This window comes from Euleptes europaea, chromosome 19, assembly GCF_029931775.1.
Source record: "Euleptes europaea isolate rEulEur1 chromosome 19, rEulEur1.hap1, whole genome shotgun sequence".
Classification (NCBI taxonomy): Eukaryota; Metazoa; Chordata; class Lepidosauria; order Squamata; family Sphaerodactylidae; genus Euleptes; species Euleptes europaea.
Genome location: NC_079330.1, coordinates 3,309,181 through 3,322,830, shown reverse-complemented (window position 1 = coordinate 3,322,830; position 13,650 = coordinate 3,309,181). Strand labels below are relative to the sequence as shown.

The following is a 13,650-nucleotide window of genomic DNA, read 5'->3' as shown; positions in this document are numbered from 1 at the left end:
CCAGCTAATCTCTCCCCACCCTACCACGTCACTCTTCCTTCTCCGTTCACCTTCAACAGGGAGCACCAGCCGCCACAGGGACTGCAGTGCAAGCCAGAGAGGGGGAGGGAGAGAGAGAGACTGCTGGCTGCCGCTTCTTGGGGGCATCGGGAGTTTGTACACATCTACTTTTGCACACTAAGGCTGTACACGTTGCACACATGTGACCGTAGCAACTTTCTAGACGCCTGGATTTGCGACACACTTGTGGAAAATCGAATGGAAGAAAGAAAAAAGATAATTTGGGCACTTTGATGATAGTGATTACGTTGCTGTTGCACGTGTTTTGTTATCTCTAATTTATTTTAACTTGATACGTCTGTTTATCAGTTCTAAAGATTTACATGCCACCTTTCTGCTTCAATAGCAAAGTTTCTATGGGATTTTTAATGAACTTGTCCTGCTGTCCTGGATGTCGTGGTTACAGTAAATGTTTTAAATCATTTTAATATGTATTATTGTATTATTCTTTCCTCTACCATCGATATATAGAGCCTGCAGTCGTGTATTATAAACGTAGGAGGGATTGTTTGTTGTTTTAATGGTGGTTGGAGCATCAGACTAGGATCTGGGGAACCCGATTTGAATCGCCTCTCTGCCAAGGAGGTTCACTGGGTGACCTTGAGCCAGACATACACTCTCAGCCTCGCCTACCTCACAGGGTTGTTGTGAGGATAAAATGGAGAAGCGGGGAAGGTTGTAAGCCACTTTGGGTCCACCACTAGGGCAAAAAGTAGGATATCCATGAAGTAAAATTTAATGTTAAAATTCTACCCATTTTAAATATTTCCACTTTACACTCATGTGTGCTTTACACACGGTACACAGTATGGGATGGGGAGCGGTCTATGGGTTCAAATGATGGTGTCATGATACCTGAAAGGATAAAGAAGCCATCTATCCAGTCCAGCCACATACTCCAAATATCCAGATCAAAATTATGTTAATCATATTGATCCATAGCCAAGGCAGAGAAGGGGAGAGAGACATACCTCCCCCAGCCGGGTGACAGGCCAGTATTATCAGGGGTGGGGGATAGGTGGAGCTCCTTCCTGATCCCAACCCTGGTGATCAATCAGACCCAAACCCACCCATCAAGTCATCCCTTAGGAAAATGACACCGCCCAACAGCCTCGCCCAATTATGGCGCCTCTTGGTGGCTCAAAAGAAGAGCCCTGCTGGATCAGACCATTGAGGGTCCATCTAGTCCAGCCTCCCGTCTCGCACAGCGGCCAACCAGTTCCTCTGGAGGGACAACAACAGGGCACAGAGGCCGAGGCCTTCCCCTGATGGTGCCTCCTGGCGCTGGTATTCAGAGATTGACTGCCTCGGAATGTGGAGGGTCTACACCTCTAAATACCACTGCCAGGAGGCAGCATCAGTCCAGAGAGTCAACATCCGTCAACAGTCAAAGAGATCCCACTACACGCAGCCTTACCCAGGGGAGCTCCTCCGCTGAGCTTGGAGCCAACCTCACTGCGGGAGGGGCGGAAGCCTTCGTCCTTCAAAGGAGACCCATCGGAGTCCCGCTCGTCCAGGAAGCTGCCGTCTTGAGTGCCCCGTGGCACTTCAGCCTCCTCCCCGTTGTCCTCTTCGTCGCTGCAACCTTTGGGCTGCACCATGTACACGCCCTCGGGGGGCACCTCCGCACCCTCGGAGCCTTTCCCTTCCTTGCTCTTGAGTTGCCCCTGCAAGGCCTCTTCGCTGTACTCCCCATTCACCCACTTCTCAATCACCTCCCTCCGCTTGTCCTCCTCAATCTTCTGCACGCACCCGGTGCCCTCCAAAAACTCGGCCCCCGGCTCTTTCCCCCCAGGCTGGGGGAGCTCCTTTTTGCTGCCGCCGGTGCCGCCCCGTCCCTGGGGAGCCTTGTCGGTTTGCGCCGGCTCGGGTCCTTTGTGGTCAACGACGACCTGGCGGCTGAGCTTGGCACAGATTGCATTTAGCTTCAGGCCACCTTTGCGCTTGGCAGCCATCTTGGTGTTTCCTGAGGTTGCGTCAGTGCATATAGTTCTTTCAGCTGAAGGTGACGGACAAGAGAGGGGGAGAGAGAGAGAGAGAGAGAGGAAGAACTGACGTTAGGAAGATAATCCTGAATATGCAATAAAGTTTACACACCTCCAGTCCAGCCCAAACATTTTCACAAACAACTTGCTTTCTCCGAGGCCAATTAACGTGATCAAGGTGGGGTACTGAGAATGTGGGCTGAGAAGATTCAGGGAGCTTTTGCTGGAGTGGCCAGAGCAAGGGGTCCCCAAATGTTTTCGAGCCTGTGGGTATCTTTGGAGTTTTGAAACAGGATGGTGAGCGCAACAACTAAAACGGCTGTCACGGGAGGCAGAGCCACACACACACATGCAGAGGAAGCCCAAGTGCCGAGGACAAGAGAAAAAAGGTTTGTGTGAGAATAAAATCAACATTACAGTGGCAGCTGCCACCAAAAACAATGTTATTTTAATCTGCACATCCCATCAGATTTTCAGTGGCCAATCAGAAGTCCTGCTTGGCAGGAGCGCCATCTGGCCTCACCTGCTTTCTAAAAACATTTGGTGGATGCCAGGCGAAAGGTGTCAGCGGGTACTATGGTGCTCATGGACACCACGTTGGCGACCCCTGAGCTGGATTGATAGGTCCGGATATGGGAGTCGTATCTCTGCCTTAGCCCTTCGCCTCTGAGTTCCACGACACTCACAAGACTGGATAAATTAGAGGGGCAGGTTCTCCCAACAGCTATGAGTTATAACACTTAAATGGAACCTCCATGCCCTGAGGCAGTATACCCCCCAAGTTCCAAATGCTGAGAAGAAAGCCCAAGGAACAGAACCTTTTCAGGATGGTGGGCGAGATGGGCTTTAGGTCTGAACCAGCAACCCCATTTTATAGTATTTCCTGCAGAAAGAGACTATGACCATGTCCCTCTCTTTTGATAAATAAACCACTAGATGAAGGCAAGCGGAACATGAAGAACCACCAATATAACACTCCACCATGTCCCTCCTTCCCTCTTCAAAGATCTCACTGGTTTGGGGCTGGCTTTTTACAATGTGACATTTCCTAAAGAAGACAAGGATATCAGGAGCCAGATAGGTTAAGCTGTTCACTAACCTGGACTTTAAAAAGCCTAACAGTTCCAGCTTCCCCCAATCCCAGCACCAGGAGGGCTTTAGAAAATGATTAATCAAGTTCACAGTGGAGGCCGGGGTCTACCAGGTGCAATGGATAAAAGCAGAACCTCCATCTCCAGAGGCAGGATACCTCCAATGACCAGACGCTGGGCGCAAACAGCAGGGGAAGAATGAAGAGGTCAGCCCCTCTCCGCTGCTGTATGAGCCTGGATCCAGAGTGCCCTGTTATTGCGGTGTGCCAAATGCAGCTGTCTCCCACAAGAAGCTCCTGGTTTCTATCACATGGCGCCTCTTTTTCTGCTCCTAACATCAGATGCAATAAAGCTCCCGCGCAGTGAGGGCAATCGGTACCGCTGCCCAAGAGGAGATGCTGACGAGTCGTGTGAGTCAACCCTCGGGATGCTCCGGGCCAACAAACTGCCTAGGTGAGCAACCCCCTCCCCCTTCATACTTTGTCATACCCCTGGCACTTGCTCTGAATGCCCCCCACCCTTGCAGCCCCCAACTGTTTATCCACAGCGGCTGCAGAGGAAAAACAGATGCGAGGGAAAGGGGGGCAGGTAAGAAAGGCACCTCTGCCTTGCCCCAAAGAGGCTCTTAATGTTGCTCTGGTTAAAAGGCTGCCTGCCTCCTATGCCCTCCCCCCACCCCAGGCCCTGCTGGTCTCTGTGGCCTGGGCCCCAAGACACAGGAGCGGGTGGCTCTCTGTCAGACCCTCAGCGGTGCTCCCAGAAGCAATTGTAACAACCCCTAATCCTCTACGATGACAGCCCAATGCAAACAGCCTGAAACTTTAGACTCGCTGTCCAGCAGCCAGTGCGGGCTGCTTAGCGTTAGTGGCTGACAGCTTCAGGCATGCTCTCCCGTCCAGAGCAGCAAAGGAAACCAATTGGCTGCACGCTGCCCACTGAACGCGGGCCAGCGGGGAACAAACGCCTCTCTCACCCCTTCCAGCATGGCAGGAAGACGGAGACGCTCAAACGTTCTCTAGCCGTCAGCCGCAACGCCTGAGCAACTGGCACAAGGTTGCAAATCATGGCAGGCCCAGGTAGGCATTGCTGAGAACAAGTCTGGAATCATGTTTGAAATGCCGTTCGGTTGCTCTGGGCATTTCTTGAAGATTACTCATTATGTCTTTGCTTGCTGTTATTGGAGACCCCAGGATTCAGGCAAGGATACCATGACTCGCTCATCTACACTCAATGCGGAGCTGATTTATTGCAACACGTCCTACGCCTTCAAATCCAAGCTGACCAGAGCCGAGGCAGAGGCAACTGAACAGCTTTGCAAAGTGACAGGGAGACAGAACCAAACCAATAACAAGTCCCACTCGAAGTGGGTGGTCTGCAATCTCTGTCAAACCAAAGTGCCCACTTCCCTTTGTTCTTCTCACCCACAAACATCAGATCCTCAGATAAAGGCAAAACAAAAACACGTACACCTGTGTTATTTGCACACCCACCCATGTACTCACACAAGAGCACACACCCTGTACACACCCAGGTTCGGCAGAGATGGGGACACACACACGCTCGCTGCCTGGCTCTCACACCTGCTGGCATCCTTGCCGGCTTGGGGTAATCCAGGTCACCCTTTCGTCACCGCTTTTCCCGGGCCCAAGCTGATCCAGGAGCTCAGCCAAGGCCTTGTAAACTTAGGAGTGAGTCTTCCCCTGGGCTACAGCCGAGGAGGGGGTCAAGTGAGGTTAAGGTGGGTGGGAGCGAGAGCCAACGCCGGTCCCACCAGGCAGGCGGAGGGGGGTTACCCGGCCATGTGCTTTGGAGGAGGGCTGGCTCAGGGAGGCTAGGTGAAGGAGAACGGTTCGGACAGCGCCCTCCGAGGCAGCCGGCGGCCCTTGATGATTCAGCACAGGGAGAGGAGAGCACCACGCGCAGGCCTGCCCACGGACCTCTTCTGCAGGCCCGCCCGTGCCCTGCTGGCCAGCGGCAGCTGCGGGCAAGAAGGAGGCGTCGTATCCTATCAGCAGCCCCTGAAGAAGGCGCCCTCCGGCCTCAGCGCGACCAGGCGTCTCTCGGCTCTGCCGCTTCTCCGTCCGCCAGGGCCTCATTCATTCCAATCCCTCTGCACTTTCCCCAGGGAGAAAGCCAGGCCCTCCACTCCAGAGGGGAGCAGCCGAGCACGTGTGTGTACACACACACACACACACACACACACACAATCCAGACAGCCAAGTGATTTTATAAATATTTACCCGAAGGAAGAGGGGACCGGACAACAGCAAAGCTCCACGTGCTGCTGAAGAAATGAACGATCCCGCACAGCCTGTGTCTCGTCCCCCCTCTGAACCCAGCTTTCAGACTTGGGGTTCTGCCCCTGTTCAAAGTCCTGGCCTTGTGGCCCTTGTGCCAGATTCTCTCACCCACGCATAACCTCCTTCATGATCTGCTGCTCCAAAATGGGATTTCCAAAGGCGCTGCTCCGAGGTCCCAACCCCCTGACAGCCTATCCCTTTTTCCCCCTGCCAATAATGATAATAATCTGATATTGTGCAGAAAACAACAGCAGGTCCCTGCCATGAAGAGCTTACAATCCAAACAGCAGGGTAGCCGACGGAGGCCCGGGCAGTGTGGGAAGATCATGCGCAAGGGTAGTGAGGCAACACACACCACGACCGAGGTAAAATACAGCTGACTCAACTTGCTCCTGTTTGCCAGCACCAAATTTCCCCATTGTCTGCAACGGCCCAGAGGGGGAAAGCCAGTGCAGATGAAGAACAAGATCTCTGGGAAAGCTACAGTGTGTGTGTGTGTAAGTTTGTGCGCCCTCCATACAATTCTCCACCGGGCACAAGACTTGATGGTGATGCCACTGGAGTATGGGAAGCTGAAAGGCCTTTTACATTGGGGAGCATTTAGAGGGTCCATGGCTCAGTGGTAGAGCATCTGCTTAGCATGCAGATGGCCCCTGGTTCAATTCCCAGCATCTCCAAGTAAAGGATCTGCCAGTAGGTGACATGAATGAACTTCTACTTGAGACCCTGGAGAGCTGCTGCCTGTCTGAGTAGACAGTGCTGACCTTGATGGACCAAGGGTCTGAGTCAGTATAAGGCAGCTTCATGTGTGTGTGTACTCAAAGGTATACTGGCTTTGAACATGGGGGCTCTACCTAGCTTTGATGGCCAATATTTGTCGGCAGAACACAGCTTCCTACGTTCATGAACATTCAAAAGTGGCCACCCCGCCTGCAGCCTAAGGTATTATCACACACTTTGCTGTTTGTCTAAAGACTGCCTTGAAGTACAGCTGATGCCTGGATTTTGGGTAAGGAGCCCTCACCCCTGGGACCTAAAAGTGGCACACCGACCCCACCCCCCACGTCAACTCTCCCTCCCCCATCCCCCCTGGCCTTGGTCTCCATTGAGCGCTATGTAAAGATTCCAGGCTAAGTAAACATCCCCCCTGATTTTCTTCTCCCAAAAAGAAATGTTTTGATTTTCCATCAATCTAAGGAAGCCGTTTATAACCCAAGCTTGTCACGGAGGCTTTTTCATCTCTGCCCAGGACAAACTCTCCCACATGCTGTATTTACACTGAACGCTTCCTGTGAAAACAATACCGCTGAACGTTTATAGCTGCACGGTAAGGAAGATGTCAGATGCCCGCCCTGTGCGGCGGCCACGGGGAAGAAGGGGAGTCCCAAGGAGCCCATAGCCCCGAGTTTGTGCAAAAGCCCCTGAAAACTTAAAGAACCCTCAGGTTCATGTCTTTAAAAGTTCCTAGCTCTCCTTGAGAAAGGGCAGGAAATGGCATGGTAGAAATTGCTGCCTGGGTCATAGATGCTGAAATTAGATGTGGAGGTTTTCCCAGAGATAGCCCCTCACATTCCTTTAGTGCCAGAATACTGGAGAACATGACTGGATCATCTCCTGAAAACACACATGAAGACATGAAGCTGTCTTCTACTGAATCAGACCCTTGGTCCATAAAAGTCAGTATAGTCTACTCAGACCAGCAGCGGCTCTCCAGGGTGTCGGCCTGAGGTCTTTCACATCACCTACTTGCTTGGTCCCTTTGATTGAAGATGCCGGGGACTGAACCTGGGACCTTCTGCATGCCAAGCAGATGATCCACCACTGAGCCACAGCCCCTCCCCATAGCAGGTCAGTTTATGTTCTGGGATTGCTCCTTGCAAGGAAGAAGTCTAAGCACAGAATACAACGTATTGAGAATCTCTGAAGTTTTTGTTTTTCAAAGTAAGTTTCTAGTCCGCAAGGCTTGCAAGCACGGAGGTCACAGATAATGGAATGTCAAATGCTGTGTGTGTGTATTTAGGTGTTGGGTGGGAATTCTGAGCAGAGTTTTTAACAAACAGGTGACACCATTACTGGCAATTATACAAATATGTGCAAATGTGTTTAATTTGCATAATCTATGCAGGTCACAAAATGCTTTGCCAGTGCACACTGAAAGGTTTAAAAGTCTATTTCTGAAGGGATGGAGGAGACCAAAGAGACAAACTGGAGGAGTGGGGATCTCCCTGAGGTGTGGATCGTGAAGTCAGGGGAAGGAAGGCCCTGAGAGGAAAAGCTCATTGAGAGGCACAAGAAGTGTTGCCAGGACCCCTCCGGCCACTGGCGGGAGATTGGGGGGTGTAGGGTTGCCAGATCTAAGTTGGGAAACTCCTGGAGGTTTGGGGATGGAGCCTGGGGAGGACAGGGACACCTGTGGGCTACAATGCCACAGAGTCCACTTTCCAAAGTATCCATTTTCTCCAGGGGAACTGATCTCTGTAGTCTGGAGACGAGCTGTAATTCCAGGGGATCCCCAGGTCCCACCTGGACACCGGCATCTCTAGGTACAAGGGAAAAACTCTTTGAGGGATTCTGGAGAAGGCACTGTAATTCTAGACTAGATGAGTGGCCCCTGGGGAAGGCTAAGGACACCCCAAGTATGGAGGGGATGGAGGGGGGGGGAGAGCTTGCAAGAACTGTCACTTCAGAGGGCTGAGCAAAAAAAGGGGAAAAAACCCCACTACAGCAAAACAAAACAAAAAACCCTGAACAGATGGAACTTTCATATTCTTATTGAAGAATTTTATACCCAGCTGAGTAGCTCAGCTCTGGAGGGGGGCCTCCGTGCCAGCTTTCCAGGAGCTGCGAGGGTTTCATCCAATCAATTATTTACAACATTGTTTGGGGCGGATGAAGGAGGAAATGGGGGGGGAGTACCTGTGCACGCATTTGGATTTGGAAGCTGTGCCCATTTCTGCTGCTTTTTAGACATGCTGAGAGAGGGCTTCCGCATGACCCCTTTTAGGAGGAAGGCAGGCTAAAAATGTCTTCAGTAAAGAAATGCGAATGAAGAATGGAGATGTTGCTATTAGGCACCGGGACCAGAGGCTGACGATTGGGCCTCTTCAAGGAGGATCCATCTGGGCCAAGCCGCATTTTGACTCCTGACCTCCGAGATTCTCTGGCCACACTGTGCAATGTGTAGATCACGATGGTAGCCGTGTTAGTCTGTCACTAGCAGTAGAAGAGAGCAAGAGTCCAGTGGCACCTTAAGACTAACAAAATTTCTGGCTTTTGTGAGCTACAGCTCACTTCTTCAGATAATGCACAGAATTTGAAGCTGGGTGCAGAATTCAGCACCCTGAGAACTGCTGCTTTCAAATTTTGTTTCAACATAAACAATGCTTCTACTCCTTAAGGCAGCTTGAAATGACGTGGTCAGACTTGGAAGCCAGTTGAGTACGGGGGGGTGGGGGTTACTTCTTTTCCCCTGATGAACAGAAAGGAAAATGGTGCAGAAAAACCAAGTGCGTGTCCAGCTGATTCAGATCACTTATGGAAGTAACAGCTGTTTCAAACTGAAAATGAACGTGATGGTACTGCCATAGGAGAGTTGTGCTATGAATTCGTGTGGTTTTTTTTAATTCAAAGCCCTGAGTTCAAGACCTGCTGTTGCTGAAAGGAAGAGCTGGACAAGGAGGCTAGGAGAGAGCAGATGAGAATTGGATGCCATGAGAGAGGCCCGGCCTTCCAAACGCTCTCCGTGAAACTTGTTGAACCCCGTGAAGCCTTGAATGTAACTCACACTCCCCAGAGCAAGCCCATTCCTTTCCCGAGGAGACCAGAATTTCCTTTAACCAGTCCAGCTGGATTTTATACTTTGGGGTGAGTGGGTGGGAGGGAAGGTGGTTCTCAGGAATGTCAGCTATGACCACCCAACAGCATCCAGAGCACAGCACGAGAGCGGACTCTGTATGTTTTATCATCTCCCCCCGCCCCAGTTTATCAATAAAACATTTTATTGCTTTTAGCTCAAGAGATGACCTCGGCTTAGTGGAACACAGTCTCTTTCGACTGACCTTGGAGCAGTGTCGCTAACCATCCCTTCTGCTTCCCTCTTTTCGAACTGTTCTCATTTTCAAGGCTTTTAGAAAAGAGCATTGTGGATGGCAGACAGGAGAGTCCACCGATCAAAAAGCACAAAAGGGCCTCTTGGCGGGAATCGGCCCACTCCGCAATTCCACCCCGCCCAAGTACCAAACAGGGTGCAGAATCCAGTCCCAGGAGAATGTCAGATTCTCTCTTCTTTTTCAAAAAGCAAGCTGCTAACCTTTACGGCATGGGACGCCAACCTTTTTAAGACTGCCCCTTCTGAAATCCTGACACAGGGTGGTAGGCAAAACCATTAAATGGATGCCACAAGAGGCGGAGCCAAGCACAAAATCTCAGGGAGTGAGGTCACGCATAACTCTAATAGTAACTCTTCAACATTTCAGTTAGATGCTCTGTTGAACAGGGGCCTTTTGAAATGAACCTATTGTTTACAACATTTCCTTGCAGACACCTTCAGTCATTCAGCAAAGATCCTGTGCTGCAGTGGCAGCTGCCACCAAAACATTTTTTAAAAATTGGCACAGCCCATGAAATCTCCAATGGCTGATCGGAACACTGCTGGGCAAAAGCCCCACCTGGCCCCACCCACTTTCTAAAAACATCTGGTCAGCACCAAGGAAGGAGTCAGCAGGCACCATGGCGCCCATGGGTACCCCGTTTGGGACCCCTGCTTTAAAGCTACAAAGATATATGTAATCGGTTTTATTGACAAGGTTTGTATCTTTTCTGGCTAATGCCGTAATAATAAATACCTACCTACCTACAAAGACACCCTTGATAAGAGGGTCAGGTAAAGCTAAGGCAAAGGAGAGACTGAGGAAGTTTTCCAGTGGTCAGAAGGGGCAGGATTTCTGCCCCCCTTCTCTTGACTCAAAGAAGTAGAAAACTTTGTAAAAAATAAGCAAAGATGTACAAATGGTGTACAATCTGCACGCAGTTGCAGAATCCAGCATTTCTCAAGTGCAGAATTTAACCTTGGTCATATGTCCTTTACACCTGACAGTAATGCAGTAAGACAAACAGCCTTCTAACTCTCTTTTGTCTCCTTCCCTGACAATTCTCCCACTTTCCCCAGTCACTTCTGCAAGAACCCCAAACTCACAGAAAACACGCACACACGCTCACAGATGGAGACCCTCTCGCTACAGGTAATATACATTAAAGCAAAGGGTCCTTTGAAACTCCTTTCTGGCTGTGCGGCACACAGTGGCAATTCCTTCTGGGCAACACCTAGAGTGCATACACACAAACACGCACCCTCTCCACATCTTCCCCTGCCCCCGCTCAGCTCCCCCACCCCTAATCCCAAGAGAAAGAGAGAGAGAGAGAGAGAGAGAGAGAGAGAGAGAGAGAGAGAGAGAGAGAGAGAGAGAGAGAGAGAGAGAACCCTAAAGTGTTAACGGCGATGGGTGAAATGGCACAGCAGATTGCTACAATAAATAATTTACTGATATTTATAAATATTCAAATCAGGAGGCTTCAGAAATTGAAAGGGGGGGAGAGGAGAGAGAAAACTGGTAAGTTTGTCTGTGTGTATACGCATGGGGGGGGGTGAGTTGACATTAATTCCCCGACTCTCCAAATTCATTTGAGAACTGTTTCTCATTTCAAACAAATATTAAATCTTTTGGCGTCAGGAAAAAAAGGGGGTGTTGAGAAGGGGGAAGGAGGGATGGAGTCTCCTCCGTGGTTGGCATTTTGCATCATCTGCCAAGAGCTTTACCTGCAGCCTGGTAACCTTGAAGCCCCGGGGGACCCCATACCAGGGGGCTTATGCTTTCTGGCTTCCTGAGAAGGAATCTAAGCTAGAGAGATCTCCATTTGTAACACACACCTTGTTTTAGGGGGGAAATCCTGGCAAGGTTAACTCGGGGTGGAGTGGGGGAGCAGGCATCCCCATGACTGTCTTCCTCACAGATACCTTCATCCTTCAGTGGGAAGTTCCATTTCCCTTGCAAGCCAACCTTTGAGGTTCTAAAAAAGGAGGTCATTAGTGCAGGCACAAGTTCCTCTGACTCACCTCCCCCCTCTTACTTCCTTGCCTATGGCCAACTGAGGGATAGTCTTTGAGAACAGGTGAGGAAAGACATGATACATGAGCGCATGGCCACAAGGTCCTTTTGGTGCGCATATCCTTTGTTCACAGCATCAGCGAAATCCTGGCACTACGGTGCTCTTTTGATGTTCTGGTCCGAGTATCTTATAACTCCCCCCCCCACCACCACTGTGGTTCTACTTCACGATACCTGATGACCCAAACTGTTTATTTCCTTAGGACTTATCCTGGCAAGAGTTTGGGAATGCCTCAAAAACGAGTACATGGGAAATGGTGGTAGAGGTGACCATCCCCCATATTACTTCTGGGAACTCACACGTTTTAAGATAGCAAAATAGGCCGATGGACCACTCAAGGATCAACTTAACGGGTCAGAGCAAAAGATTCTGGGAGTCAGCCTCCTTGAGAATTATCTTTATGACCTATGAGTTGGAGCTGGGGATTCTGGGAGCCCAGTTCTGCTCTTGTCTCTAGGAGGGAGAGCGGCCGGATTCTGGCAAGCGGGATTAGAACCACCACTGAGGTTGAGACACCACGTCCTTGCCCTCTGTCCTTTTTAATTCCTTGACACTCCCACTTCACTGCCTAGACACAACGGGGGTGAAAATAGAGCTCTCTGGGGAGACTCTGTCCTCCATCCTCTCCGAAATGCTTCTGCACATAGTGAGATCAGTTATTTCCGAGCTATCTCCTTGTTGACAGGATGGCCTGTGAACCCCAGAGATTGCCTCTGATTGAGTTCCTGTTCCCAACTTGGTCGCCAGACCCAAAATACCCATTGGTAAACCCCAGGCCCTGGCCTGGGGCGAACTTCCACCCAGATGAAAAATGGTTTTTCTAATGCACGGGAAGACTGTCAGCTTCCTTACTCCCAATGTTTTATGAGCTTAACTGAACGGCTCTGAACTCCCTAGTAAGAAATAAAGTTATCCCTCAGCGTCCCTTCTAAACATTTCACTCAGTGCAAACGGTGTTTAAGAAAAATGAGGACATATTTCTTCTTAAGGATGCAGTATCCCCCTTCAGAGGCCTAATTTATGTCATATATCAACTGGCCAAGGGAGAAAGAGGCAGGCAGACTGCACTGGGAGTCAGCCGGCCTAAACGCAGACCAGTTTGCTTTAACTGTGCATTGCCCCGGCTGCAAGCCCCCCCACCCCCTGAGCATGGAGCGATGAGAGGCTAGTAAGAAACAGAGCTGGATAGGTGCTGGGCAAATCTCTCGTGTGTACTAAGGACCCTTCTCGAGAGATTCTGCATCCCCCATTGTCTGCACTGTCAAACTGCTTACAACTGTGAGATTCTGGGAGTCGGCCTGGGTGGGAAGTGGCTGTCAAGTTTTAAGGGGATTACAGCCTGAAAGGCTAAGACGTGAGGCCTCTCTGATCCACCACGGGAAAGAGGCCTGGTCAAGATGCCATAACTCAGAGACATCTCTAGGGTCTGCAAGGACCAAGACCAGGTAGACTTCTGAGGCTCTCCTGCTTTGTTCAGGGCCAACTCAGATGAAACTACTTCTTGGTTACAAGCCAGGGGAAATAAAATGAGGGCGCTGAAGACAGTAGAAGCAGTTCTTGAGTGGCAACTGCAGGGCTGGGGGCAAATGTTGAGATTATTAAGTGGAGAACCTGCTCTGGACGCCTTCACCTTTAGAAGTAGGGTGGGTGGCTGCCGGAAACTGGGCCTTCTCAGTGTGCTTTCCCACCTGTGGGACTCCCTCCATCTGCTCATCAAGCATCTACTTAGCTAGAAGGGCCAGGGAAAAAACACTTCTGACTCAACGTTACACTGGCCTCTGTTATTCAAAGAGTTTGTGCTGTTTTGATGCTTGGCTTTACTCTGCACTTGTTCATTGTTTTCTTATGTCGACAGGGTTTCTTGATAGTGCTGCTGTGGAGATCAGAGCCAGGTTCTTGGAATGGGTGCTGAGCAGCGTCGCCTCAGGAGGGAACTTTGCTGGGTCTGGGTTAGGGGTGTTAGAAAGTGCAGCACGTTGGAGCTTCAGGGAGGGATGGAAGGCAACAATCTCTGGGCTCTGCGGCCAGGCACCCTCCATTATGGCTGGA

At 50.5% G+C, this 13,650-nt stretch overlaps 1 protein-coding gene across 1 annotated transcript in view; it reads right to left on the bottom strand.

The window, feature by feature from the left end:
• CASZ1 (castor zinc finger 1) overlaps nt 1-13,650 on the bottom strand; it is a 206,000-nt gene that overhangs the window by 51,596 nt on the left and 140,754 nt on the right. The window contains exon 3 of the mRNA XM_056865103.1: nt 1,478-2,059. Coding sequence (XP_056721081.1) covers nt 1,478-2,059 — 582 coding nt within the window. The remainder of the gene's footprint in view (nt 1-1,477; nt 2,060-13,650) is intronic.